This window comes from Dufourea novaeangliae, unplaced genomic scaffold (genome assembly GCF_001272555.1).
Source record: "Dufourea novaeangliae isolate 0120121106 unplaced genomic scaffold, ASM127255v1 scaffold196, whole genome shotgun sequence".
NCBI lineage: Eukaryota > Metazoa > Arthropoda > Insecta > Hymenoptera > Halictidae > Dufourea > Dufourea novaeangliae.
In genome coordinates, this window is record NW_015374090.1 from 287,345 (window position 1) to 313,405 (window position 26,061).

Below are 26,061 nucleotides of genomic sequence, written 5' to 3' on the forward strand. Positions count from 1 at the left end.
GAAAAATCACCGTGATTGGGAACGAACGTGCGTGATTCACAAGAGCAGTTCACGCCAACTCTAGCGGCAACCCTAATTGCGGCTGATTTCGATTGCATTTACACTGCTGAATGGTCATCATTTTCCTTCGGCACGCATTAGATTTGAAGTTCAACGAACGTACCTTAGTACTTTCTAGCGGCTGGGTACCAGTAATTACAAGAACATTGTTAAAATCACATTTATTTGCAACGGTTGACAGTGTACTCGTCTTGCGTACCCCGGTTAGTACACTTTGGACAGCTCGTACACCGTTATACGGACAGCTTTCGTTTAGCTGAAGCAATCAATTTGTAGCTAAACGTACGTAGATTAATCCACTGTTATTGATAATAACAATAAGCGACCAGAACACTGTTAAAATCGCATTTAATCGCGGAGTACCACTATTTTTTATTTTTACAGTGTTCTGGTCGTTTATTGTTATTTTCTATGACAGGAGATTAATCTACGTTCTTTCAGCTTTAAACTGAATGCTTGATCAAGACGTAACTTGTCCATAGAACGTTGGAAGAGCTATTTAAAGTGAACTAAACGGGGTACGCATCGCGAGATAGAGTGTCGACCATTGCAAACAATTGAGATTTTAATAATGTTCTTGTAATTACTGATTCCCACCTGCCAGAGAGTACTAATCTGCGTTCTTTAAACTTCGAATGTAATCCATGACGAGGAAAACTGATGGTCGTTTAGCAGTGTAAATCCGATCGAAAACTGTTGCAATTACATAACCACTAAACATGCAACACTTTTCTTTGTCATGCATTACACTCGAAGTTTAAAGAATGTAGATTAGTACCCTATAACGGCTGATTCGTCTTGGCCAAGCACTCAACTTATAGCTGAAAGAACGTAGATTAATCTCCTGTGATTGAAAATAACAATAAACAACCAGAACATTATTAAAATCGCATTTAATCGCGGAATACCACAACTTTTTTGACCGGTGGCGCCACCCGTAGCGAATCGCTGAAACTGGTAGCCATATAATTGGCTAGCAGTTTCAGCTATTCGCCACGGGTGGCGCCACAGGTCAAAACAAATAGTGGTATTCCGTAAATAAATGCGATTTTAACAGTGTTCTGGTCGTTTATTGTTATTTTCAATGACAAGATATTAATCTGCGTTCTTTCAGCTACAATTCGTGTGCTTTATCTATACGAAAGCTATCCGTATAACGGTGTAACAGCTGTTTAAAGTGAACTAAACGGGGTACGCATGATGAGATACACTGCCAATCCAAACCTGTTGTTGTTTGGGTTGCCACTCCATAAGGGGTCAACGTTAATAGTAGCATAAATAATTGTACTAATTCTGGTGTTCTGCAGTATTGGGTTTACGCATTAAATCGTCAGAAATAATTTGAGACCGACGACGATCATTTTGGGCGCTTAATTACACCGGAAAATAGTTGGCCGGAATCATTATAATTTGTATGTATATTCCAATAAACAAACATCAGGCAATATAAGCTTCATTTCATCGGATTGTCTTAAATATAACTGCATAAATATTGTACAATCCTATACTAATTATAGTTGTTTGGTTCAACAGATTACTACAGAAACTAACTACTGCCTACGTCTTTTAAACTTGGGCTGTACTAGTAACTGCAGAAACTGCCATGGTTGCTGGGGTTATTATCTAATTTGTCCACGGGAACACGGACAAGCGTCAGTCCCAATTCTGTATAAATGTTGTACGAGCAAGAACGATAAAGGATCACTTTTCAAAACTCTTGCGCCTCCACCGGAGGTTCTATGACCCCACGTTCTCACTCACACGGGGTCTGTTCTGCATTCGCCGGGGGTTCTATGACCCCACTTCCTCGCAAACATTGAGTCTCTTGCGCTTACTCCCGGGGTTCTATGACCCCACTTTCTCAGACACGGGGTCTCTGGCGCGTGCTCTGGGGGTTCTATGACCCCACTTACAAGCTAAGACACAGTTCTCGGGATCATTAGGGCATCACCCCCACCACGGGAGTTTTCGGACCTGTATGCATGTATGTGCATATGTATATGAAAATCTAATAAAACAGATATAACGACCAATGAAAAAGAAACGTGTTACTAATAAAATAATATTAGTAGAATAGGAGTAGTCGTAGAATAATATAGATTGCACCGTACATATACATATAGTGTATTTCCCTTTTATCATTCGAACAATTATACACATGATACGTTAATTTCGCAAGATATCTATTCGATACTATACACTTTAACTTTTGCTAGGTAATTAATGTTAGTACCTGTTCTAATACGTATTCGATATCATCGCCGTTATTAATCACTTTCAAGTCCCATGTAGTTCGATCGTCTAAATCACATTCAGTTTCTGAGTCATCGATGTCTATATGAAATAAGATTTGTTAGATAACAAGCAACAGAATTTCAAAATTTCTGTTAAAAAATATTCATTTATCGTATTTACATATATTTTAATAAATTTTGTTTCAATGTCGCATTCAATATACTTACCTGGAACAGGAAGCCATCCACGTTTTTTCCTTACAGCATCATCCGATACAATACGAATTGTTTTACATACATCTTGAAAATTTTCCAAAAACCATTGTACGTCGGTTTTTCTTCGTACATCACTTACTATCCATATCGGTTTGTCGCGTGCTAAACAACATTATTGTACACACTATTCCATAAACATAATCAATCATTCGAGTGTTAATCAAATTTGAAAATAAAAGAAACATTTGTTGGCAATAGAATGAGTACAGTATATCGAAGAATAGAAAAGACAACAAAGAATTCTGTTACAAATTGTTTTCTATAAATTTGGAAACTTAAAGTATAAGTCAAAAACAATTCTTTACCATTATACATATCTATGGCTGCACGACAAAAGTACCCATAATCTGTCTGTCTAATGCTTTCTCCCCATTTAGCCATTTCAAGGCGATAATTTTCTTTATACTCTCCATCTCCTAACAGTTCATCAATGTCGAGGTTCAAAGATTTAGCCCAATAAGATTTGATCGGTCCCGACAATTTAATAATGACACTATTATCAGACCCAATTCTGGAAACATACAACATAATATCAGTATCGTTACGTTGGGCCACATTTGCATTATAAGTACTTATATCGTCCTTAAGTTATAATTAACAATTTCTTACCTTTCTTGCAACATATTCGTTATATAATCTTTTCCCGATTTCCTTTTACCGCTGAATAATAAAATTATTCGTGGGTTCGACGAATTTTTAATATTTGTCGTATAGTGCAGGTATGTAACGTTTCCAGCTGCCATTTTGAATTCGACCTACAAGAATAAATTATTCAAATCGTATTGTAAATACTATCGGTACTCAATGCAAATTGCACATAAAATATTCTGGTCATGTGTAGTCTTGTTGATCTTTTATTCAAAATGTTTACAAGTTTACGTCGACTTGAAATGCTATTATTTCAGTTACACACATTTGTTACAAAAAATTCTACAGACGCCACGCATACATACACACACGATACTTATTCACAAGTGTGTCGCGTGAATGTATATTAAAACCGATAAAAAGTTGCTACGCAGTTATCTATGTCTCTTAACAGACCACACTCTTTTAAGTAATAAAATAAAATTACTCCGAGGTAGAAACAATACGAATCGAACAAACATAACACCAGTAGCATTTTTTGTAATTTTTATTACAATAAATTCATCGATACATGAAAAAGTTATTTCTTAACTGCACGATGCATTTTACGCATTTCTGCTCTCTTTAGTTGTTGTTTGGGTTTCAAGTTATGTTTCTTTGCAAACCGTTGATTTCTCAGGAACTTCAAATCCATCTGAAAAATGTAATCAACGATAAAAAAAAATTCTACGCATAGATCTTTGTTAAGAATATACAGTTTGCAATCTAAATACTTGGTAGCGGTTTTAAATATTCGAATACAAGATTATAGCGTAAAGAGATATTGCGCATATGTATATACATATACGTATCAGTAATGCAAAATAGACTCTATACTTGTTCAGAGATTGTTTAGAAAACAAACAAAACTTACACCAAGCGTAGATTCGTGTCTGTAACGTTTCGGCTTTTTGATACCGTTACGATGAGCTTTACGATCTATAAAATAAAGAAAAATACGTTCACATTTCGTCCTTCGAGGATACTTGTATACGTACATGTACATATATCTATTTACACTCACTTTGATTATGATTCGTGTGATTTTTAGATTTTGCCATTTTTTCGTACTATATACAACCTAAAAAATATGGATTCACATACATAACTATTTATACAAGTATATATATATAATAATAATTATAATGTATACATTTCAAATAAAATAATATTCGAGGTTACATGCTTTCCCAAGCGAAGTTTCAATGCTTAAGATATTATTAAACACGAGTAGAAAATACCATTACAGAATACTTGCTTTCTGTTTTTTTAAACTATTTCACCAATAATGCTACAATGGATATTCGACAGATTACACGGATAGGCATCGATAAAATTCCATATATACTTACAACACAAAATATCTACTATACAACCATGCAGCTGCATGCAGCGAAAAGAAGTGTTTGACGCGGGGATCGCGGGGTTCACTGGGAGATCAGTGGGGATGCGTGAAGAGGTTGATGAGAAACGGAAAGCGCGTTTTATCTGGTGTATATGTATTATATAGAGTGTAGAGCTTGTAGAGTGAAAGATAGCAGCGCCAATTCGTGTTTTTGTAATTTAAAATATTGTACATTGCATCAAAAAGCCTCCGTCATTAATCGCAATGTGTTCCGTTTACAAATTTGATAACACGTACGAGAATACATGCGACCAAACGGATAGATGATTTAAAGAAACTATGTATCTATATTCTAACTTAAATTTGCTTTTGGAGCACTCCCTGAGCCCATTCATAGCTTGTTTGTTGCAATCATTTTGCGGAATACTTATAGGGACACAGTGTAATCCCAAGACTTTCGACTGTCATTTTGCTAACTTTAATATTAAAATTAAATCTATCAACAAACTACACATCGGATTAGTACAACCAAGTTTAGTAGTATAACCGTGTGTAGTATATACATACAGTTAATTGAAAGTAATACATCTTTTATTATTTTATTCATTCCAATCATATTAGATAGGATTAAAATATTGGAAGAGTATATACATAGTGTTTAAATAGGACGATAACACTCACGGTGTCCAATTCTAAAGTTATTTATTCTTGATATATGATAAAATGTACACAATACGGTTGATTTTTCTGTTTTGTATATCACTTGCTTAACTATAACTCTCTCAGTATGCGAAGAGTGTTGTATGTTTCATAATTGAAACGCAATATTGAATGTTTTCTGTAAAGGATGGTATTGTATATCGAGAAATAGTTTTCATTTTATTCAAAATTTCTTGCGTACATATGTATAAAATGTCAAACAAGTTTCAAACATAACAATACATTTCTCTATAAAATATAAATTAGTTTTATGATATTGTACTAAATCGATTTGGTCACACGTATTCTAATACGTCATTTTAAATTGAAACACAGACACATTGTGATTATTTTTATGAATTATAAATACTCGATACTTTGTCGTACGATAAAAATACTTTCTTCCTATATAAATTAATACTGATGCATGAAAGGTATACGTATGTACATATTCATACGTCATATGCCCCTTCTTGTACACACTACGAGATGTCAACATAATCAGATAGATACAAAGAAATATCGACCAACGTATATAGGTACATCATTCGGTACACAAACAATGTATATAATAAATAATATTTAGATGAAATATTGCTATTTCTATTTTTATAACTAACAGTAAGTATGCAAAGTAGTATATACCGCCACAACGCCATCGACGACGACGTCTACGAATGCACAACGAAACATAACAGATGTGAGCTCTTTTAAAATTATTTCTTACATAAACATAACGCGACACATGGAGTAGACGAATACGTATAAAGTTTTTCAATATACAATTACTGCTACCAATGAGAAAGGGGGTGCGCTCTTCTATTACCGTAAACATCATTCGTATTTGATGCTTTCATAACTTTTGATGATTAATCGTAAGTTATGGAATGCAAGTTACTTCGTTTGTATACACACGCGTGAGATAGCTTCATAAGCCTAACATTTGCTTCCGCAACACAACCCAGTCCATAATCTTCTGTTGAATTTGCCTTTTTTCCAAGAGAGCTTCAGCTGCTTTCCGAAATTTGTCCTCATTTCTACGTATATACATTTTTGCATCTTGTTCCAACTGATTAATCTTTTCAGGACGTATCTCTACCATCGAGAGCATTTCCGTTAAATACGGGTTAAAGCGGTAATAAACATGCTCGGGAAGAAGATCGTTTAACATCGTATGTACAGCTACGCGAAAAACAGAAAATTATTAATATTGTAACAAATTTTTAACACGTACTTTTTCAGTATTATTTTACAAATTATACCTTCCGTGTCGGTCGCACTGTCTAAAATTTTGTAAAACTTTTCTCTCCAACTTGATATTTCAATTTCCATAGATGCATTGTTGTTTTCGCAAATTCGATTCGGCGTTCTTCCAGTTCCGAACGAAATTACACACTGGATCGGATTATTTGGCCATAATTGTTTGGCTTCGTGTAAGGCGACCGCACATGGATTATTTACCAGTATACCTTCATAATAATAAAAACAACAACAATAATAATATACGCAAGAGCAATAAAAATTTAACGTTCAATCATTTTTCGTTTTTCAAATGTAAATATTATATTAATTACACATTCATTCTCGAAGAATCAAGCGTGTTCTGTGTACGTACCTCCATCCTGATGAAGAAATTCACCGTATTTAAATTCTTCGAAGTAACTGGGAGCTGCCGCGGAAGCTCTTACTGCTTCCCATAATTTATGTTTGTGACTTCCTATGTACTGACTTTCTACTCTGTGGGGCAAAGTATAATTTCGAAATACATATGCCATAACACGATCATGATTTACAACTGCGGATACAGCTGAAAACTGAATAATTATTTGCATGAACAACAAAATTTCTTTATTCTTTTGCTTTAGTAACTTGTCATTAGCAAAAAATATTTAATCTTTTTCGCACAAAAGAAATTTTCGTATACCTTCGGAGCATTCGGATCACGAACAGTTTTTATCAGAATTTTATCTCCCAAATGCTCTTGCAATAGCTTCTCCCAGAGCGCTGTGTCATAGTACGCGTGACTCCATACTAAATTACTTGTACCTTTTATAGCGCTTTGGGTGAACACTTTAATACTTAATTCCTTGTACAATTCTGATATTTCAATCAATGATTTCCTCTTATGGCCACCTAAAATATTGAATCCCATATTCAAAGATAGAAGCTTGAAATGTACGTTTTTCGAAACAAGGTACATTATCGATCATCGAACACGTACCTAAAGCAGCTGCTAGTATAGCACCTGTACTCACACCGCATATGTAATCGAACATTTCATGCGTCTTTTTTCCCGTCAATTCTTCAAGTTTCTTCAACATTTCTATGACCAACACACCGCGCATACCGCCACCGTCTATAGAAAGAATTCTAATTCCACGACCACGTAAAGGATCAGTATAGCCCAATACCGCCAGTGCTTCTCTGATAGATGCTATAAAATATGCGTACATGTATTATAATATATATATATATATATACATAATAATATTCAAAAAACAATGGGTATTTTGAATTGTGTACCTTTTATCTGGTCATCCTTAGTTTTTAAGCGACTTTCGAGCAACACTCTGATCGCTCCCTCTTTGATCGCATAATGCCTAGCTTCCGGATATTGATCAACGTGAGTCAAAAGATCTTCTATTCTCCTCCACCTTGAAGCGGTTGATTCAGCAGTTATAATACTGTTTAAAACATGGCGTGTTCTAGACGCAATGCTGTGCTTCGATATGTTTTTATGAGCATTTACTTTCCACTTTGGTGGCATTACCAAAGTGCCTGCTGTTCTGGTTCGACTGGTTAACTTAAATATCAAAGTAGCAAACATCTGCGAAAAGGTATATGACTGTTCTTTGATATCCACTTTTTGTCCATTCGCAGTATCTTCTCGGGCTTGCTACAAAAATTACAAAAACTGAACCAAAATGATACCTCATAAAAAATGTCGTTTCTTCGCAACCCGTCTACTTACGTGATATACTTTTCGACATTTAGCCACATCGTTTGTTCCTAGATCTTTTTCCCGAGACTCTGTTAATATTTTCTGATGGGTAGTCTCAGTGTAGGAATACTTTTCCACGTTTGTTGTTTTGCTATCGTTTGTACTTTTCGGAACTTGAACGAACAATTGCTTTTTCAACTTATTTATTCGTGTATACGTTATTCTTTGCAGAGTATCCATCCAATCTTTAGACAAATTAGTCTGTAAATTCTTATCGTAACCAAGTTTATTCAAGTAATCTTTTAGCTGTGCTAAAAGTTTCGAATAATTTTGCATAGACATTTTTGTTTTCCATAAAACATTTATATGATTAAGTAACTTATTTCTATCGATGCTTCCACCATTGTTCTTATCAGCCGCACTGTCTGTTAATTGTCTGTAACAATGAAATTAAAATAATTCAATTATTTATTTATAGTATACGGCAGATGTGTGTGTGTGTGTGTGTGTGTGTGTGTTTGCGCGCGCGCGCGCGCGTGTGTGTGTACTAACCCCTATAACCTGAAATATATATTGTGTGGATGACGAATAAACGCTAAAGGTTACACCGCTATAACAAATGTACATATTTATACTTTACTGACGTTCGTTTCATAGCATGTTAGGAGAGTAAACGGTATAAAAACATATTGTCATTTTTGCTACACAATAACGTAATAAAAATCTTAAAAGGGAAAGAAGTCCATTTGTTATTTGTTATTCGTAATAGATACGGAATAATGACTATAAATATATAACGGATACATACCTCGATAAGGAGATATATCTTTGATAATGTCGTACGTTCATATTTCGTGTCATTTCTTTATCGATAAAATCGGGAGAGAAATATGTATGTATTATGTACGAGAACAAAGTGTAACAAAAGTATTTTCACGTTAACTGTTACTTATACCACTGAAAACTTTCGATAATTGAAATAATTCTTCTGTTTTATTTTTCTTGTACAGAGTAGGTTTCACACAGTCGATGTTTTGTGCGTTTGTTTGTATATTATGTAGTAATAGTAATAGTAGAGAAGTAAATAGACACAGGATTTATGTAGGTGGGTACTCGCGTCGTGTCACTTCACTCACTTCACTGTTTTTGAACTAAGCGGTGTAAATAGATCGCGCGCGTACTTATATAAAAAGAGATTCTGACGTTCTGACGTACTTGGGAAGGCTTGGATCAGCTTGGATCAGCTTGGATCAGCTTGGATATGTAAATAAAATCACACGATGTTGTCGTGGACCAACGAGAATCGTTGGCAACTGTGGATATTAGTAGTAAGTATTAAGTAAGTATACACGCGGCAGTTACACAGTTCTATGCTTCGGAAAGGTATAGAATTCATTTGTTTACAGTTTTGCGTGTGTGTAAACACATGATTTGGTATTTTGTTTTCACCGTGAGAGTCTCGTGCACCAAATTTAAATACATTCACTGCGAAGTATACCCATTTTGCAATTGTGTCGAAGAAAATTACACGTGATATTTTTCGGCGTTGTATTAGGTAACGCCGGGAAATTAATAGTTTCATAATAATGAAGTTGTAAATATTACGTAAATCATTTTTTTTAACAAGTAAACGATATGTATTATACTATCTGTACGAACGAAGGAAATTCTGAGACAAAACGACAAATGTAAAAAATATTATATATTTATTCTATACCAGTTGTCTTTTCTACAAAGTCTGCCTTTGGGTTAATTACACATACACACAGAAATTAATCAATTGGACCGTTTGTGTTCAGATCCGAAGAACGTAATGTCACAAAGTGGATATATTTTACAAATTACACGTCCTCGTAACAGACCCTGTGGAACAGGTCCGTACACACGAGAATCTGTCGAGTTAACAATGTTATCACCTTCCAGCCACACATGGCCATTCGGAACCTGAAAATAAATAATAATTTATGTTAAATATAATAATTATTTACAATCGCAATCACTCGTGTAATATTAACGTTACATACTATGATTCCATCGTTTACTTTATCTCCAGGTAATCCTAGGATTCTCTTGCATATATGTTGTTTAGGATTAGAGGGACATTTAGAGACGACAATGTGACCTTTTTCAAGTTTTTGAAGCCTGATAGAAATTCGCTCTGTGATCAATACATCTTTGGTATACAACGTGGGTTCCATCGATGGACCTGCACACTAACAAGATGCAACGAAGTAGTACATAGTGCTAGAGACAGCACAAGAAACATGTCCCCTTGTACTTAGAGTTATACAATAAAAAAGTACATGTCCATTGCTATATACATAATACTAAAAACATTAAAGCAGTTGAAAATAATACGAGTAATATATTACGTATGTATTGTATGAATTTTCTCACCACCACAGCATCACCTATGTACTCAAGAATACAATGTATTACACAGGAACACTGTACAAAATTGCTTATAACACGTAAGAGATATTTATAAGACATAGCAGTCGTTCATAAGGATGAATAACAACGCGTTACTCCGGTTTAGAGAAAATTCCCTAAATTTAGACAAAAAATTATAAATATAATCGGACATGAATTACATTAAAAGTAACAAGGGTTAATTAAAAAAAAACCTTGCATATTTAGATTATAAATTGGAAGCAAAAAGTCATTGAAATTAAGAAATATAACGTCACGTTTCTAAATAGTACGGTTCGTTCAACATGCTACATGTATGAATTCACAAATCTACTAGGGGAAAAAGCGGTGTGAAAGAAAAGTCTTCTACCGCTTGGTAAATTTGTTCCAGGTAGTGAAATAAATATTAAATCGAATATTAATTTGGCATATATGTCAGTAATTCCAAATACCAAATGGTAGGAGGTCCTTTCCTTATGTTACTTTTTCCCCTAGTGGAAGCCGAGTTTGCTTGCGAGAGTACATGTGGCTCGTTCGATTTGTGACTTAGGGGTCTCTTACGATACTCCGGGGGTTCTATGGCCCCACTTTTTCACACAGACGCGGTCTCTTCCGCATGCCCCGGGGTTCTATGACCTCTCTTACCAAGCTACCACACAGTACACTCGCGAGCAAACTCTGCTTCCACGAGAGGAAAAAAGTAGCGTAGAAGAAAAGACTCCTACCACGTTTTTGGTGATTGTTGCTCCTGCCTTTGAAAACAATCCCTCACAAGCACGTTCGTATACACAGGTCCGAAAACTTCTGTGGTGGGAGTGATCCCTTAAAGAAATAAAGTGTACTTTCGAACTTTGCCACGAAGCGAGGACACTACAGTCTTTCCACAGTCATGGACTTAGGAATGGGACCTTGCGCTCCGTCGTCTAATTCCTATGTCTATGGGTTCCCTTAGGGAAACTTCCCTATGGTGCGTGCGCCTATGCGTTCTTGTACGGACACATCGATTGCAACGCTGTGTGGCTAATGGAAGATACATGAAACTTTCGGATCACCACCTCCACGGGAGCTTTCGGACCTGTATATACGACCGTGTAGTCGATACTCACTCCGTTCGATACGAGTACTTTTGTTCGATACCTACTTGGTATTGCAACCGCAGGTATCGATACCAAAGTATCGAGTAATGTACTCGTATTTACTTGTATCGATTCATCCCTAGTCAACATAAGCAATGGGTGTGTTCAGAAGGCAACCGTTGTGCAACCTTGAGTGATTTCACTATAGATTTTACTGGATTTTACGCTAAAGCTAAACGCTACCGCTTCAGATTAGTTGAACTCAGTTGAACGACTAAAATGGACTAAAACAGACTAAAAGTCGTTTCGATTTGGTTGAAATCCTGCTTACAGGGACGCCTTTTAAGAACTCCAAGTCGATCGATTCAGTCCGGCCGACCTGTTACGCACGGTTATGTCTTCTGAAGTTCAGAATCTGAACGCACCCATTGACAAACATTTCGGATCCTTCCAATGCCCTTCATACTCCATACCATACATACACATATGTATGCCAGTATAAATATCAATAAATATACACCCAAGTATCGTAAATGACATCAAATAAACATGAGTTTTATAATATGTGACCGTTTGAATATTTACAGTTTTGTAACTGGAGTATCGTTCGTTTCTTCGATGGTTCAATCACACTGACTATTAATACAATGTTAATGTTCTGTCCGACCTGTGGCAACGTGCTTCGAGTAGAGGAAGCTTTGGCTGGATTACGCTTTGCGTGCAACACGTGCCCTTATATTTTTAATATATCAAGACGAGTGAGTAGCCGCACCTATCCAAAACTGAAGGAAGTAGACGATGTGCTAGGTGGAAGTGCGGCTTGGGAGAACGTGGATTCCACGGAAGAAAGGTGTCCAAAGTGTGCTCATCTTCGAGCCTATTTTATGCAGATACAAACAAGGTCGGCCGACGAACCTATGACAACATTCTACAAATGTTGCAATCCCCAATGTGGTCACAATTGGCGCGATTAAAGGTATGGCAGTTGTTATTAATAATTATGCAAGTGCACATTTTATCAACACACTTCCAAGATTGAGCGTCACTGAATATGAAACTGCAAACATACTTCTTGCATCATCATTTCTATTACCATAATAATAACACTAAGAATAATAATACAATGTGTAGTTTTATGTTATCAAGAATTAACAGATTTCTCATTTTGAAAATAGTTTTGTTTCGTACACCCTGGAAAGAGACCCATTTCATATTTAGAAAAGCTGGGTCCGATGATGATTGCTTTACAAGGTGCTACACCAGAGTTGGAAGAGTTAAACTCATCCAAGCATTGGATTTGTAAAGGAAAAAGAAGTATGTCAATAGCTGCTACACTGCTTCAGCAAAATAAAGTTATAGCAGTTCCAACAGATACAGTATATGGTCTAGCTGCGGCTGCTATGCAAACTGATGCTGTCAGAAGATTATATGAAATTAAAGGACGAGATGAGAATAAACCATTATGCATCTCTGTTAGTAAGGTCACACAAGTAAAACATTGGGGTGTTGTGAATCATTTACATAGGAATTTATTATCAACTATACTACCTGGACCATACACGATTATTTTGAAAAGGACACCAGCTTTAAATCCTGATCTGAATCCAGGCATTGACACTGTAGGAATACGAGTACCAAACTCAAAATTTATAAATTGCGTTTCACATATAATTGGACCATTAGCTCTAACAAGTGCTAATGTGAGCAATGAACCGAGCTGCTTGCGTGCCACTGAATTCGAAAAATTGTGGCCTCGGATAGATGGAATATTCTATGATGTAAAACAGGTTGCTAGTGTAAAGGAAACCTTAAGAAAAGGGTCCACAATAGTTGATTTGTCTTCTCCGAATCATTACAAAATCGTAAGGACTGGAATTGGAATTACATATTTAATTTCGATTTTACGGAGGTTTAATCTCACAGAAGAAAAATCCGATTAAATCTGATAAAAAATATATAATACAGTGTGTAATAAGTAATAAATCTACTAATAATACAACCAATAATTTATTTATTACTTGATTTAATTTTTTGGATAATGCAATATTATTTTAGCAGACTTTAGATTGTAAACAATTACTAAAATTGGTTACAATTACAATTCCATGCAAAACGAGTCAAGTTAAAGAGTATCTTTTATTCACTGAATTGTCTGTACACAGTGAATTCTCAATTAAGATATTTAATTTATTAGAAATAGGTCCACAACGTGGCATTGTAGTAACAAACATTAAACGATAATTCCTATCTTGAGGTATCCTTTTAACTGAACGTGTCAATACATAATTGGTGAGTACCACATTAAATAAATAATTTACTTAATTTACAAAGCTAACACGTTGGATAATTAGTTAACAAAAGACGATTCAGTCGAGACAGTAGTATCTTAATCTCCTGCACGTTACCATTACGTAGTCTGTATGCACCTCGAAATGCGCATTATTTACTTTCCTAATATTACAAGTGCATGTATATCGAAAATTTGTAACAGACTCCTGTAATTAGGACCACGAGGCATTTAATGGAAAATAATTCATAAAATGCATTTAAAGACAATTTGCTAAAACGGGATTATTGTATATAATACAGCTTTTGTGTCTTTATCACAATACTGCGATGTCATTACTGTGAGTTAATACGGATCATCAACTCGCTTATGATTGGTATGTATGTATACTTTCGGTAAATAATTATTAAAATAAGGACAATATAATAAATAATTGATATAACTATTAGCACACACGCACACGCGAAGAGACATACAACATAGACAACATAAACGTACGACATTTAACTTGTGTATATCATTAATTACAGTATTAAACAGAACGTTTCTCTCCTTTCACATCATGCACGCACGTACGTACAAACGACAACTTCGCACGTCTCATATGTAGTATGTATATTTTCAATATTAATATTATTCAAACACAATTATCCGTCTTTACTCGCTCCTTTAATGCTAAACACTAAATATTTCCTTTGTTTACAATGTAAGTCAGTCTAGTCTTCTTTTGTAGAAAACATCCCCACCGGGCCCTTCTTACCTTCACTTTTAAAAATTCCTATCAAACTGCTTCTCAATCTCGTGTAAATTTCTTTACGGACCGTCGCCGTGAACTTTGTCGCAAGACAAGTGATCGCTGCTGTGGCGAATATTAAATTATAGAACAGTACCAGTTTGAAGTTACCGAGCCACTCGATACGCCCGAAATCCCCAAGCAAGTCAAAGTTCGTCATACCTAATATGTGAACAGATAAAGGGACGCTCGTTATCGGCGAATCATTTTCTATTAAAACATTGAAAATTACCAGTAGATGTACCTAATATCCGTGATAACAGCGGCAATGCGGAGCTCAGTACAAGAAGGAGGGCACAATTTGCGATAAGGTGCGTGAGAGGCGTGGAATGAAATCGTGGTTGAACTCTTCTAACTCCCGGAAGTGTGTACAGGCCGATTGCGCTTGTTGCTGCCAAATAGAAAATTACTGCCACCTCCACTGTTGCTCCGATAGGGCCAAGCTTTGATAATGAACTAATACCTAAAGTGAATTGCTAAAAAAAATCATAATTTCATGGATCAAATCTTATCATGAATAATGTAATTTTATACTCTGGGGAGAAATCTATATACGAACCCTGGTACTTAACGGCAGCGCCTTTATACCGATGAGTAATTCTAACGTATTCTGAACAGCTAACAAGGCTGTGGCAGTGGAAAGTATCAGTAAGGCTAGCATGGCCATAGGGTAAAGCAAAGTCCGTCGAACCCACCAGGTTCGCCTTTGCTGATCCAAAACTTTTCTTCGTTTTTGAACATCTTCTAATCGTTGAGCCAAGCCACGTTGCAGCGCACCATTCCTCAGGCACATGAGACTCGGATTCACATTAAGAAGCTCATCGTCTTCGAGCACTGAATCGCAAGCCGGTATGGACATCGGTACCGGCGAAACATACGATTTTCCCGTTGCTTTCGCATGCTCCAGTCTGCGTAAGTAATAAACGTACTACGTATATAAAACGGCACCGTGGCGGATTTACAATTTCCAATCGTAGAAAGTACAATCGATAATCAACCTTCTTCGAATACAATCCTCTTCTAATCTGTACGCAAAGAATTCTTCATCCAAGTTCTTCAGGAACTGTGGTTTCACAAGGAAAGAACCGACTACACCAAATAATCGTACAAATCCCATTGGTGTACACACTGTAATAACGCATCAAAGTTTTCCTCGAGTAATCAACAATGCACTGCATACAGTGATCATTTTTCGGAATAATTGTGCTATACTTACATAATAACATAACAACACCAACAAAAGAAACGCAGGAATAAAGGAAAGGTAAATAGTAAGTCCATAAATCTGTAAACAATACACAGTACATACTACACGTTTGTAATCGGTACTTGTACATAAATCTGTAGATTAATAAGTAGATATAGAGGAGACGCATTGATTTCAATACACTTACTGAGCAACGTGTGAAGACTGGACTTTTGATGATCTATAAGTGCTGATAAAACATATGTCATTCCTAAAACAAGCGTTCCCAGCAAACAAAGAACAGTGACGGTTTCGTACACTCTGGCCATCACACCCTGGAAATCAACCATGAACGGATTATACCGAAAAGTATTCGGAATACTGCGCCCTTCTAGCAATCTTACCTTCCTATATCCCACAAATCCTTCCGACTCCGTAAACAAGTAGGCAAATGGCAGAAATACGAATAGTGATAAATTTGAGAATAGGAACACATGATTCCACAGACCTGATTGTCAAAGAAAATTCACATTAATTACTCAATAATACATACATACGTACTTTCGAAACCGTCGTGGCGCGTCGCGTCGGTGCCACATTCAATTCTATTTCTATATAATATTCTTGAAATTTAAAGAGACACACTAAAGACTAGAGAAACGAAAAAGTTTGTACCTTGAATGAGCGAGCTGTTAAGCCATTTCACGTAATAGCTGTTCGGGTATAAAATGAGAACTTCGTTGCTAGCGATGGAGACTGGAAGTAGCAAAGTTGACCCAACGGAAACCGCCAAAGCAACTGTACATAGCCAAAGGCTGATCCTATAAACGGTCGCTTCATCCTCGTCCACGGAAAAATAATCCTCACGGTCTCTCCGACGAAATTTTGCGATTAAAGCATAACTCGAGACGTACAGGACCAGAAAGAGAAGAAGAAATATCTGAAACGAGCATAAAATACTTCTCGTTAAATTTCCATCGAACGAGTGCTAAACGTATCAAGTTGGGCGATGAACATTGCTTTTGCTTGTTTCCCTTTCAACTTGGACAAAGTGTAATGCTGCGCGCCTTACGATTATTTTCCTATTGAAACTACAGTAACGTTATTAACAGCCGTACCTACGTATACCTATTATGACATCTATGTATACTCTGTATCGGTACAGTGGTGCGCGCGATCACTATGCTCGCGTGTAATTTACGTTGATTCGCGTTCTATGCATTCAAAGAAACTCAAATGATACCTGATTCAAGTCTCTTTGAATGAAAATTATCTATGTGTTTACATATATGTATGTATGCGTGGGTTCGTCCTAGTTGATACGCGTAGTTTACAGTGTAATGTCGCAATTTAATGTTTTGTCGTCTACATATATTTTGAAAACACACATATTCTCATACATGTATACATATAACAAAAGAAAAAAGAAAAGACCGGAAGATAAACAAGTACACGCAATAATTGTTATCACATCATAGAATTGCTTACAACGTATACAAATGTAAAGCCGTTGAATGAATCGAGTGGTTAGAAAACAAAAAAAATAACGGTAAAACGCATACTAGATTACATAGATGCAACATTAAAACCAGCATACTATTGGCGATGGCGACCCATTTAACGTTGTCCTTAACGATAAACTTTCCGATCGATCGAAAATTACTTGAAGACGATGTTCGAGTACTTACATAGTATAGAAATAGACAGTATTAAGTTTGTAGGGGAGCATTTCTTCGTCCTAAAAGATTTCATTGCAAAAAGGCCCGTTTTGTGGTACAAGTTAGACAATTGTTTCAATAGCTTCGAACAGGACACATAAAAAAAACACCACCGACTGAAACCTCAGTTACAATATGCTTTCGCGTACTTATGACTCTTGGTTATCGAGCTCGTTCGCATTAATTTTCCATCTCCTCCACTTCCATCAAGCGTGTCACGTAACAAGTGTACGGTGTACGGCGTTTCCTTTTGAACAATACACGAATGTATGTACGTACGTACATACGTTCGAGTAATCATTACGTCTGTATTTGTAGCAAAGTAACTATAAAGTCAATCAGATACAGATAACTTATCGAAAAATTTCGGTTACTTGATCGCATCGTCAAAATTTCTATTAACTCGAGGAAAAAAAAAACTAACGAATATGATGTAACGTAACACATAAGTGTATTTTTCATATATTTTGAATAACATAAACGTATCAAGTACATTATTTCGAGAGCATCAGAGAGAGAGAGAGAGAGAGAGAGAGAGAGAGAGAGAGAGAGAGAGAGAGAACATCCTATGTATGGATTTTCAGATACTTAAAACTGCATTATCAACTTCCGTTGCTATATCGCCTACCTCAGGAGAATGCACTGTTTAATTTTTAACGAGATTCTCATTGCCACGTAGCTTAAAGCCGGTGTTACAAGGAGAACCGTCAACATCTAATAAGTACGTTGTCCTCCTCTGGGAACAAAAAGCGTACTTGGCATACAAATCGTACCGAAAACCTATATTAATCCTATGCTATATTTACTTCTTATTTTTCACCTCTATGGATTTCTCTTTTGATGAATAATCTTAGACAGAGGGCATAGGAAAACATAAGAAAATCTAACGAAAAAGAACAAACAAAATAGAGCGGTTACGTTTGATATTCGGTTTTTAAGTAGCCTTATAGTTTGTTATGCATTAACGCCTGAGTTGGCACAGTTTATTTAAGAGCTGAGAATACGAATAGTCCGGAGGTGTATGAACGAGCACTAGAAATATGCGATATATGTATGTAGATACATACGTATGTATATTCGAATCGGGTTCGATTCTTCGTTCGATTAGAGTCATCGCAACTTATTAGCAATACTTATTACAGTTATTCGTCCCACCATTAATTTTAACTACATACATACGTATGCAATAATTCTTGCCGTTTGTAGTTGACATACTTGTATGTATTCGCATGGACAATACAGATAAACAACGGTTAAACATGCGATAAAAGGAAAAAATTATAATCTCCGAATGCTCAGCACACCGAACTTGGCCATGAAATCGAAGAAATTCTGGCAGTGCAATTTCTCGATGCTATAAATTATAAATCCTGTTTTGATCGCAATCTCGTTATTAAATTTAGTTCGATTTATATTCAACGGGAAATAGCCACGAATTTTTAAAATGCACGTTACAGTGTACACACGTGCATACTATAATACATACACAGTGCCCTTGTCATTTTTACTAGTCCCCCCCCCCCCCCCCCCAGTCGGGCCTAAATGGTATTTCTCGTGACACGCCGCACCAAGTGGTTAACTTGTGTTTTGTTTTTATCGCGGTTGTTTATTCAACATGCACAGATATGCACTCGTGCAGAATTATCTTTTCTTCGTGCAAACCAACGAAAAGTATCACAAATGTTTGGAGCAAAAATTGTACACGCTTCATTAGTAAAATAGTATGTATGTATGTATCTAAGTCAGCTTAGCAGAGATGCAACTGGCTCGGTTGGAAACCACTTTTTATACAAGAACGAAGGTGGAAGGAAAAACCGGTCGGGGATCAGAAATAACGTGTGACCAACGACTTCGCGTGAAAGTATTGGGAAAGCATATCCCGCAAAGACCGTATTCCCTTCAAGATTCTTTCGTGCATCGAATGTCAACGATTATCCAATTAACTCCATTAAACAAAGCATACGAAGTCAAGGCTAAATATCGCGTGAAGCGACATCTATAGTTTGACGAAACCCATCCGATTTGATGTATGTACCTATACAATATGTACAATACAATACATATTCAGAATTGCATCACTGAAATAACCGCGTCACGGATATGTATTATGAAGAATTTAAGTCAATTGGTTAAGCAGATTCACATTTCCACGTTAGGTACTATCGAACAAATTGAAACTACGCGGCGGCATCGGTGGCGGTGCTTCCCGACCAGCCTACGTTTATAGTAAAACCGCATTGTCGTCACTGGTCGTCACGTTATTCTTCGTCTGGCAGGTTTGCAACTTGAACCTTTTGCATAAAAATGACCGCGTAAACATAATGCAAGATAAAAACATTTCCGTTTTGTACGTTCCGTTATTATACCAAGCAAACCATTCACAACAATGAGAAACCATACACTTGTGTACATAATTAATAAAACTGTCACTGATAACGCAACGTTCCAAGTTATATCGAGGAGACACGGTATAGCTAACGATAGTAGGACGAAAGAATGAAATTCTCTAAGATGTTAATCATACTTTGTAACAGAAATTCCGTATCAACGGGTGCCAATGTGTGTGCGTGTGTTATGTCCACATTCATTGTTCTTTCTACATCTCTCTCCACTTATCTACATACGTTGATTCGTCTAAACTGATGAGTGTCGTCACAGAAAGAGAGAACGACTGTCTTTCTGTCGTTGCGTGTCACATATTGTATTGCTGCTGTACTTTTCTTTAAAACAGTTTACGCCTACCATAGTTCGGCCTATGAACTTATGACATTATTAAACAACGATCGTTTTCGAACTTTTGGTACCTAGTACATACAACTTATGTAATTGAAAAATTTCGTATACAAATTGTGGACCACAAAAATTGTACATGCCTACTAGATTTTATGTTATTCGATTCTAATTCCTTAAGCATATCCATTTGTAATTGGAAAAGATTATTCAGTAAGACACACATTTCCGGAACAGAGGTTAGTTCGATGATTTAAACTGTTTAAAGGTTAGAGATATAGGACAAATTTTCTCTTCAGTTTTCTGTTTATCAATGTCAAGGCCACCGAAGTCGAACGTTGAAAAATTAAATGTTCAAAGAAAAACACGACCAAAGTATATGTACATATACTTAATCGTATGGAAGCGGGCGACAGCAAAAACATCGCATGAACTCATCGTTATCATTTGGTGGTCAATAAACAAGGGGGATGATCATGGACGAAACCGTACTCACGATGTTCTCCCGTACGGTGTTGTGAAACATTTGTTCTCTGAGGTCTGCTTCATCTTCCATTTTCATCTATTTATCAGCAAATTTCTTTCAGTTAAATGTACCGTCGTTAGCAACATTTTATTACAACAATAATCTTCGTATACGACACACCATGCCCAGATCCTTGCAAATGACACTCGCATTCATTTCATTCGCGGAGCTTCTGCTTTTAACGATTGATCGCAAGAAGCCGCACCTTTTATATCTGTGCAATTGGTGCAATAAAAATCACATTCCTGTTTTTCTTGTTTTTCGTATTATTTTCACGTAATAAACACGATGCACACCGACCCCCCCTTATGGTTGGCAAACTACTGAAAACGGTGGCGCCGATTTCTGCTTTAGTACTACTACGCCATCTGTGACTTCGATATGACCAGCAGTTTACATTTAAATGTCGCGCGCTGCAAGTGAATCTAAAGGTTTGTTATTATTTTTATACCTGTTTAACCAAAATTGTTGGATAGAAATGCGGTAAAAAGTATTTTCACTTTTCCTTCACAGAAATATGCTGTGGGTTGTTCTATAAATCTCGGCTTTATCGTGAATGTTTCTCATGTACACGATTCTAACGACATTCAGATTTAAATGATGAATCGTCACTGTGGTCGTTTGTGATTTCTTTATGCTTGGTATTGTTTATCACACTGTGGTTGCATGTGATTATTTGCGAATGACGAGAGCAGAAAGGTAATGTAAATAGCTCATTTATTTCATTTCATCGAAAGGATGTTAGCTTACAAAATGCACTGCGCGCTACCATATAAATATAAATACTTATGTGAATCTCTATCATTAGTAATTCGTCATTTATTCATATCTAACAAATTCGCACTGATTTGGTTACACAGGCAATTGCATTGTTTCATACTCTGTACACACATAGTACAACGCACTATTATGTAGCTACATCCTTGCACATAAAAAAAGACATGTTATATTAACAGATTTCTAATAAATACTACTTATATATTTTGTTACAAAAACTATTAAAATTTTGTAGCTGTTGTCGCTCCATTGGAACTCTTATACATATATACTTTTCTTGTGCTTATTGAATCAAGTGAAAATCTCGATAACCAAATAATTGAAATATCCTAATATTATGTGTATACATAATGTAGATGTAGTAGTTAATTTGTATGTAATTACTACTGTGTATATATCGTACCTGGATCGTAAATTAATCTATGGTAGTACAGAGATCAAATTTTTAAGACAACACTCTACAATTATCATAGAGTAACATGCTTTATTGATAGAATTATGATGTCATTTGTGTTAATAGTAATTTAGTCTTTTTCTATAAAATTCGTTATTAACAGTGCTAAACAGATATTTGCTCGTCAGAAGCGACATTAATTGAATTTTATTTCGCTTTAAAAAACGCTTTTTAAGATTCACTTATGTATAGCATGGAACATATTCACTGCCACTAATGAATTCCGTTTATACTAATTTAACCATATATCACAGATTCTTAATCTTGCTAAAGAGGTTATGTTTGCAAGTTGATTACCCACCACTTTCAATCGGATGAATAAAAGTGGGCCAATCAATTTAATAACTGGAATTCTTGCTAGAATTTCTAATGTTTAAAATACAAACAATTCTATATACTTTATAAACACGCATGATTTTCTGAGAAATTTCCTATAAAAAATTCCAAATGTAAGGACTAAATTAAAAATCTGTGTATATTAAGTGTCTAAACAATCCTCATAGTGCACTGCATATCTTATATTAACAATTCTATCCGTATCAAACAGCTAGTTTTGCTTGCAAGCTTCATGTTAGTGCCAACACTTCTGCTTGACACTCGAATTTATTGGTACTTTGAAACAGTAGTCTGATCAAAAGTAATTGATAGTTGGCAAAGGACAGATTTATTTTGCTATGCTGCTACTTCTCCAAAATTCATATGACCAGTTTCTTTGGCATGCTGTTGTGCAGCCATTTGTCCATTTAATTTAATTTTGCAATCACTGCACATTAATGTGAACTTTTCAACATCTGTGAACTGACGATTAGATTTCGCTTCCCTTGCCAATTCTGCAGCTGCCACTAATATCCTTTCATCTTCTGTGGGAAAAATTGTTTGTATACTACCACCCTGCAATCATATATAAGAAGTGGAAAAATTGATTATAGATGTTATAAGCTGGTATCTTTTAAGATAATATACTCACATCAAGCGGTTCCAAATATAAGGGATCATAATGTATTCCATCAAATATTAAAAACACTCTTTGAGCATAATGTTGATCTTCTCCGAAACGGTTGATGATTGCATTAATACTATCAATTACTGCTATCTCTAGACCATAGAATTTTGACAATATCGATAATTCTATGGCTCCTCCCCAAGATTCAGGCTTCAGAATCCATTTACAATATTCAGGATTTGGTCTACCCAGAAATGCTTCGGAATATTCTTCAGGATCTGCGTCTACAGCATTTGCTATGATTTCCCTCATGAAAGTGGCACAACTGGGATCAACCTTACCTGGAAGTATACTATAAAATTAAAGGGTGTATAAAATGCTTAGATACATGTATAGAGTGGATGAGAAACATGTTTACAAGCCGTCTACAAAAAAATACGTATATAAAGTTTATACAATAACATGTACCATTGAGCACATAGCCGACGCTGGTAAACAAGCATGAATTATCGGCAGGCACGACTTTCTTCATCAAAATACCGGGCGTATCGATGAAATTTTCGTCGTCGACGATGTGAGATCGACCGATGTCTTCTGGCTTTTGTTCCCCATTATATTGAGGGGGTTTTTCCTCCACGATCAAGGTATCACCAGAGACAATGCCTCTTTCCTCGATTGTCACCTTCTCGTCGTCCAGATTAATCGGCTTTGGTGGAAAACCGCCGAGAACGTGAAGCGCACCGAGTGGAATTCCCGTAATCTCGGCTAGTTTCGATTTCAATTCGGATACCTTGTTCTGAGGGATTAACCCGTTCACGACCTTTTGACCTGATTTTGTCTTGATCTTCAACACAAACCCGGCCATCGTTCGTCCGCGCGAAACACTGAATCGACTAGTTATTTAGTCAGAAGAACGAAAATTGTCTTTCTCGTCTCTGCTCCGTACCGTTGATCAGCTGTTGAAACAGCACCCTGAGTGAATTTTTCCCGTTTTCGGAACAATTATCATATCACGAGTAAAACGCCGCTTTGATTATACGCAATTCATCGCCTCGCGTATTCGGTACTTTTAATACAGCGACTATCTCTCGCTATTCGTCATCGTATTTAATACGTAACTTGACGTAACTGAATACAGCAGTCTCCGCCGTCTCCGCCGTCTCCGTCTCCGTCTCCGCTGGTCTCCGCTATCGACGAACATGGTTGCTGATGGTTGCGTTGCGATCGTTGCGATCAGTTGCAGTTAGAACGAGCAGTCCAGTTACATTCGTGTTTCTAGGTTGGCTCAACTTTATCTTTTTTAACTAACGTCTAGTAAGTATTTAGTATAGATAGGTATTTCGTGTATTTCGGTTTATTCAAACGAGGGGAATTCAAATGCCGCGCCGGTGAAACACACTGTCCCGACCATGGACCTTTAATTTTAGGGGTAAACAGATGGTTCAGAGGTTCAGACGAGAAAGAATTAATGCGTATGTGTATGCGACAAGAATAGTGCTGAGAATATGTATAGATATGTACATATAGTATAGTGGTAAATAAAGGTTTCTTGTATACAGACTGTCGCAGTTTTCACGTAAGGCGTTTCTCCTATACCCGCACCGGCTAATTCGTTATTACGTGGCGAATTTGGGGGCGAAAGGTTGTCGTCAGTCGCCGACAGTCGGTTTACATCCGTTGAAGTGACAAGTTGTATGCGTAGCATCGGTGAGTTTGGGAATACATATTACATATTAGTACATATTAGTACGGTAGTATAATGCAGATGAGTTGTTACTAGTATTTCATTCATACAATATACATATATGTATGTACATATTATTGATTCGTAACCGGTGACGCGGAGACTCGTGTAGAATTATTTTTTCGTGTAATTACTTGAACGTGTGGACTGTTTATGGTCACGTGGATTTAAGTTGTACCTTCTTGAAAGTAGCAAATGTTGATTCGCATCCTATAATTCTATGTCGGATTATTTAAGAGGAGTCTCTGAGACTTCACGCACGTCACTATACTATAATCATAATCTATAATCTATAAATCTATAATCTGTAATTATATATATCTTGATGTGAGAAAAGTGCTGGTACGTCACCGGTTACGGGGGTTAACGGTATAAATATTTTTCTTTATTTCTCAATACTTTATTTTTCATATCATTGATATTATCCCTTCCCCAGAGAGGCAGGAGAACGGGTTGGTAAAAACTATTTCGTTCAGCGATTCGAATAAGTAAGTAGATAAATGGCGCGTAACCACCAGGACAACAGTCGGCGCTGAATTCAAATGGAATTCTATGGAGAATCGCGTAAAGCGTAACGTACTGCGACAAACTGGTAACGTACATATTCTAATAATAAGTTTCTTTATTCGGTAATGATCTTATTCGTTTAATAATAATTCGAAATGATATGATTAATAAAAAGTGACGTACGCAATCAATGAAATAAACGTAAATTACATTTATTCGAACACATTTAGGAATATAGGTTTCCACAAACGAATAAAACAGTATATCCTTTAACGTAATATTGCACATAATGCGTATAGTATACATATACATATGTATATAGTTTTACTTAAATCTGAATTATACAATACTCACTATCAAAAATAACTTGCGTTTTCTTTCTCGCTTTTCTTTTCTCGTTAATTACACCGCAAGACACTGCTGTTATTTATTATTAAATTTCGACTGGTTGTGACGAAAGTTATTTCCTCAAAGCAACACCGAAAACGAGAACGTAAGAATCGTGAAAAGGTATCACCACCGCGAATAAATATAACGTATTTACACGAATTTACATAAGCAATGGAAAATGGCAAACAGATTTTCGAAGAGAATCTTTCTACGCTTCTCTATTAAATACATTCGTCGATTTTATCGTGTACGCGCGGTCGTGGAAACGGAAAATACATAGGTATGTATATATTTTCGATCCCATCGAAAGTATTAAAAAAATTTGTTTTTATTTAG

General features: G+C 36.2%; 8 protein-coding genes across 9 annotated transcripts; 2 read left to right on the forward strand and 6 right to left on the reverse strand.

Annotated features, from left to right (window-relative positions):
- Positions 1–2,258: 2,258 nt before the first annotated feature.
- On the reverse strand, positions 2,259–3,313 carry LOC107190741 (phosphomevalonate kinase). The gene is made up of 4 exons (XM_015579607.1): positions 3,180–3,313; positions 2,876–3,081; positions 2,523–2,672; positions 2,259–2,394 (listed from the first exon to the last, which is right to left on the reverse strand). The coding sequence occupies exons 1-4, from the start codon at positions 3,311–3,313 to the stop codon at positions 2,273–2,275; spliced, it is 612 nt and encodes a 203-aa protein (XP_015435093.1). The 3' UTR covers positions 2,259–2,272.
- A 374-nt stretch (positions 3,314–3,687) lies between these two features.
- LOC107190769 (60S ribosomal protein L29-1) lies at positions 3,688–4,681 on the reverse strand. Its single transcript, XM_015579641.1, has 4 exons — positions 4,550–4,681; positions 4,222–4,278; positions 4,072–4,136; positions 3,688–3,852 (listed from the first exon to the last, which is right to left on the reverse strand). The coding sequence occupies exons 2-4, from the start codon at positions 4,256–4,258 to the stop codon at positions 3,739–3,741; spliced, it is 216 nt and encodes a 71-aa protein (XP_015435127.1). The 5' UTR covers positions 4,259–4,278; positions 4,550–4,681; the 3' UTR covers positions 3,688–3,738.
- Positions 4,682–5,981: 1,300 nt separating this feature from the next.
- On the reverse strand, positions 5,982–9,228 carry LOC107190753 (calcium-independent phospholipase A2-gamma-like). The gene is made up of 8 exons (XM_015579622.1): positions 8,991–9,228; positions 8,213–8,618; positions 7,765–8,137; positions 7,463–7,675; positions 7,166–7,374; positions 6,857–7,055; positions 6,504–6,710; positions 5,982–6,423 (listed from the first exon to the last, which is right to left on the reverse strand). The coding sequence occupies exons 1-8, from the start codon at positions 9,041–9,043 to the stop codon at positions 6,170–6,172; spliced, it is 1,914 nt and encodes a 637-aa protein (XP_015435108.1). The 5' UTR covers positions 9,044–9,228; the 3' UTR covers positions 5,982–6,169.
- A 682-nt stretch (positions 9,229–9,910) lies between these two features.
- Positions 9,911–10,847, reverse strand: LOC107190754 (mitochondrial inner membrane protease subunit 1). 2 transcript variants are annotated; one of them, XM_015579624.1, is made up of 4 exons: positions 10,810–10,847; positions 10,580–10,731; positions 10,207–10,395; positions 9,911–10,126 (listed from the first exon to the last, which is right to left on the reverse strand). In XM_015579624.1, the coding sequence occupies exons 2-4, from the start codon at positions 10,673–10,675 to the stop codon at positions 9,959–9,961; spliced, it is 453 nt and encodes a 150-aa protein (XP_015435110.1). In that variant the 5' UTR covers positions 10,676–10,731; positions 10,810–10,847; the 3' UTR covers positions 9,911–9,958. The 2 variants fall into 2 exon arrangements, with proteins under 2 accessions (XP_015435110.1, XP_015435109.1); XM_015579623.1 differs by lacking the exon at positions 10,810–10,847 and having other exon boundaries at positions 10,580–10,745.
- Positions 10,848–12,138: 1,291 nt separating this feature from the next.
- On the forward strand, positions 12,139–12,923 carry LOC107190762 (DNA-directed RNA polymerase III subunit RPC10). Its single transcript, XM_015579633.1, has 2 exons — positions 12,139–12,646; positions 12,846–12,923. Exon 1 carries the CDS (start codon positions 12,318–12,320, stop codon positions 12,642–12,644), a length of 327 nt encoding a protein of 108 aa, XP_015435119.1. The 5' UTR covers positions 12,139–12,317; the 3' UTR covers positions 12,645–12,646; positions 12,846–12,923.
- Positions 12,906–13,610, forward strand: LOC107190742 (yrdC domain-containing protein, mitochondrial). The gene has a single exon (XM_015579608.1). It carries the CDS (start codon positions 12,906–12,908, stop codon positions 13,608–13,610), a length of 705 nt encoding a protein of 234 aa, XP_015435094.1.
- Positions 13,611–14,359: 749 nt separating this feature from the next.
- On the reverse strand, positions 14,360–21,218 carry LOC107190757 (protein LMBR1L). The gene is made up of 9 exons (XM_015579627.1): positions 20,881–21,218; positions 16,612–16,876; positions 16,341–16,444; positions 16,145–16,271; positions 15,967–16,035; positions 15,749–15,878; positions 15,310–15,658; positions 14,995–15,226; positions 14,360–14,912 (listed from the first exon to the last, which is right to left on the reverse strand). Exons 1-9 carry the CDS (start codon positions 20,944–20,946, stop codon positions 14,674–14,676), a joined length of 1,581 nt encoding a protein of 526 aa, XP_015435113.1. The 5' UTR covers positions 20,947–21,218; the 3' UTR covers positions 14,360–14,673.
- Positions 21,219–22,813: 1,595 nt separating this feature from the next.
- Positions 22,814–24,247, reverse strand: LOC107190770 (ubiquitin thioesterase OTU1). The gene is made up of 3 exons (XM_015579642.1): positions 23,553–24,247; positions 23,109–23,425; positions 22,814–23,032 (listed from the first exon to the last, which is right to left on the reverse strand). Exons 1-3 carry the CDS (start codon positions 23,947–23,949, stop codon positions 22,814–22,816), a joined length of 933 nt encoding a protein of 310 aa, XP_015435128.1. The 5' UTR covers positions 23,950–24,247.
- Between the last annotated feature and the right edge of the window lie 1,814 nt (positions 24,248–26,061).